A 3438-nucleotide genomic window follows, 5' to 3' on the forward strand; every position below is an offset into this window, starting at 1 on the left:
TCCTGAGATGTCAGCAGCCCCCACCCTCCCACCCACCCACTTCTCTGTGCCCACTGCCCCCCCATGTCACCACCTCACTGGCCTTCCAAGCACCAGTGACCACTGTCCATGTGGCCCTTCACTCAGAAAACAGTCCAGCCCTCTACAGTGCAGGGTGGGGAGGGGTCAGCCTGGCCTGCTCGGCTTGCACACTGAGGCCCCAGGACCCCCAGCCACCCAGCGGCCAGTTGCCTTCCTATCCTGCCCCTGGCCCCCCACCCACAGCCTCCACAGCCCTCTCTCAGCAGCGCAGAGGATCCTCAGTCCCCTGAATACTGAGCTGACCCGTGCTCCCTGGTGCTGGCCATGCTCTGTGCAAGGGGAAGGGGTGACACCCACGTTGGCCATTGCTGCTGTGGCACTCAGAGTCCAGGAGCAGAGCCCCATTGGCCTTGGCCCCCCCTTCAGCCACCTGCTTCCCTGCCCACCAGTGCTGCTCCAGCCAGAGCTGGGGCACTCCCACCTGGACCACTGGTGCTGGTCAGGATTCCCTGAGTGTCCAGAGCATCTGTACTGTCCGCCCTGCTCTGAGCCCGGCCTGGGCTGGCCAGGGAGGGTGGGAAGAGTATAGGCCCCACAGAAGAGCCCTGACCTTGGGCTCAGTGGACCCTCAGCCAGGCCCCCAATGGGCTCCCAAGCCCCGTAGCAGGAGGGAGGCTGGCAGGCCTGCAAGGGACCCGGTTTCCAATGGTGGTCGGCCGTGCAGGGCACTGGCCCTGGCAGGGAGGACTGGGGACAGGCCAGGCACACTGACGCCCATCTGTCTCACAGATACCTGGTGCTAGAACACGTGTCGGGAGGGGAGCTCTTCGACTACCTGGTAAAGAAGGGGAGACTGACCCCCAAAGAGGCCCGCAAGTTCTTTCGGCAGATCATCTCAGCGCTGGACTTCTGCCACAGCCACTCCATATGGTGTGTGCCTCCACGCCCCCCACTCCGCTCCCTTCTGCTGGAACAGGCGGGTGTCCTCTGCCAGCTCCCCTCAGGCATCAGAACGGTTCCTGCCAGGTGCCCAGCCAGGAGCTCTGAGCCCCCTCAGCTTTTCTAGGGGCCAGGGGCCCTCCTCTCACCCTTCAGTGCCTATGGGGTTTGGGGTGGGGGAGGATGGTCTAAACCCAGAACCCTTCTTCCCTTTCATCCAGGAGACTGAGGCAGGCGACTTCTGATTGGCTGCCTGTGCTGTCACCAGATTGGGCTGCCACTGTGATGGGTTTGGGGTGTGGGGGCAACTCCAGGGTTGGTTGGAGGGTGGCGTTGGGCAACGTAGTGGGAAACAGAGAGGAGGGCTCAGTGGCCAACCCAGGCCTTTCCTCCCCAGCCACAGGGATCTGAAACCAGAAAACCTCCTCCTGGATGAGAAGAACAACATCCGGATCGCGGACTTCGGCATGGCCTCACTGCAGGTTGGGGACAGCCTGCTGGAGACCAGCTGTGGGTAAGTGGCACCTCACTCCTGCCAGCAACTCCGCACAGGCCGGGAGAGGCCATGCCAGGGCCAAGCTGGCGAGGCATGGGAGAAGGCTAGGAGAGCTTAGAGCGGTGTCTGTGTGGCCACAGGGAGTTGTGGGCCCTTTGCCACCACCAGGCAGTCCCCCAACCTGCCCAGCTCTGCTCCCAGCACCCCGCAGCCTGCGTGGTGATGAGTTGAGAGACAGAGCCATGGCTCTGTCCCAGCAGGGCCCCGAAGGTCCTTACTGCCGGCTGGAGTGAGGTAGAGTACCAGTCCACAGTGCCATGGGGCTTCTGTGAAGTCCGCTCCCTGTGGTGGGGCCCTGGCCGTGCTTCCTTGCACATCTGCTCGATGGGTAGACGGCCTTGAGTCTAAGAGACCCCCAGGTTGCCCCCAGGCGCGTGAAGATTCAGACTGTGGGGGCTGAGTCTCCTTGGGTGGGCCAGCCCTAGCCTGAGGGCCCTACAATGCACCCTTCTCAGGGCTGGCTCCCTCCTGGGAAACAGCCCAGGGCGAGGGAGGAACAGGGCGGGGCCTGCTTCTTCCCTTTCATCCCAAAGCCTAGGCAGGAGACTTCTGATTGGCTGCCTACCACCACCGAGCCCCAATGGGCAGTGGTCCCTGAGCCTTTTGTCCTGACTTGCTGCTTTGCTTTAGGTCCCCCCACTATGCCTGCCCAGAGGTGATCCGGGTAAGTGGCCAGCAGCCTCCTACTGCACTGCGTCCTGGGGAAGAGGGTCGATGGGGTACTGGAACCTGAGCACTGCTGGGCAAGACTCCTGGCCCCCTGACCCCCGGCCGCCTGCCCAGGGCAACCCCCTGCAGACCCTCTGCCTGCCCTCCCCCACCCCGCCCCCACCTCACCCAACAGCAGCTGGCTGTGTGCCCACCAACGGCCGCTGTCCACAGGGGGAGAAGTATGACGGCCGCAAGGCAGACGTGTGGAGCTGCGGTGTGATCCTGTTCGCCTTGCTGGTGGTGAGCCCACTCCCCACCCTCGCCCTCCCAACCCCGCCTGCCCAGGGTGCTGCTCGCCCTGACTGCCTTCCTGGCCTGGCCCGCAGGGGGCGCTGCCCTTTGACGACGACAACCTGCGGCAGCTGCTGGAGAAGGTCAAGCGGGGTGTGTTCCACATGCCACACTTCATCCCCCCTGACTGCCAGAGCCTGCTGCGTGGCATGATCGAGGTGGATGCCGCTCGGCGCCTCACGGTGCGTCCGTCCCTGCGGCCGCAGTGCTCAGGGCCCCACGGCAGCTGTGGTCCCAGCAGCCCCTGATCTGGGATCGCCTCTTCCTGGTAGCTTCTGGGAGAAGCTGTGGCCGTGGATGGGTGCCACAGTGTGGTACAGGGTTTCCACCGCACTCTGGGATGTGCGCACACGTGTGTGTATGTGGGCATGGTCCTCAGTGGGTGTAAGGGCACATGAAGTGCGTGCCCAGGTGGGTGACGTTCTGTGTTGGCATTGGCAAGCCCCCGAGGGCATGTATCCCTCTCTGCCGCCATCCGAACACAGGCAGTGTGAACAGTTCCTGTGTGCTGGGGGGTGGGCACGGCCGAGGGAAGCCCACAGCCGCTCATCCGGCCTCCCCAGGCTCATCTGGTACCAGGACAGCACGTGCCAGGTGAAGGGAGCAAGTCTCCCTCCAGACTCTGGTTCCCACAAGGCCCTGGGGTCCCCCACCTCCTACCTCCACCATCTGTCCTGAGTTAGGGTGGAGAGAAGGGGCAGGGCAGCCCTCTGAGCCTCCTGTTCACACCAGCACCCAGACCCCTGCCCTGCCCTCCTGCCATAGAGGTGGGCTGGGCCCTCCTGGCTTTAGCTCCTCCGGGCTGCTTCCTGCTCTCCTGCCTTCTGGCCCCTTCCTAGAGCCTCAGAGGGGCTGACCCAGCAACACAGGCCACCTGGGGAGGACCCTGGCTTCCTGCCTCTCCCTCTTCCCTCTTCCAC

The 3438-nt window shown here is 64.2% G+C and overlaps 1 protein-coding gene across 1 annotated transcript in view; it reads left to right on the forward strand.

Annotated features, from left to right (window-relative positions):
- BRSK2 (BR serine/threonine kinase 2) overlaps positions 1–3438 on the forward strand; it is a 29350-nt gene that overhangs the window by 5529 nt on the left and 20383 nt on the right. Inside the window, 5 exon segments of the mRNA XM_014583071.1 lie at positions 811–951; positions 1358–1474; positions 2147–2180; positions 2399–2467; positions 2554–2700. Of these exon segments, the coding sequence (XP_014438557.1) occupies positions 811–951; positions 1358–1474; positions 2147–2180; positions 2399–2467; positions 2554–2700 (508 nt within the window).

The sequence above is a fragment of the Tupaia chinensis genome, unplaced genomic scaffold (genome assembly GCF_000334495.1).
Source record: "Tupaia chinensis unplaced genomic scaffold, TupChi_1.0 Scaffold144019_1, whole genome shotgun sequence".
Taxonomy (NCBI): Eukaryota; Metazoa; Chordata; class Mammalia; order Scandentia; family Tupaiidae; genus Tupaia; species Tupaia belangeri.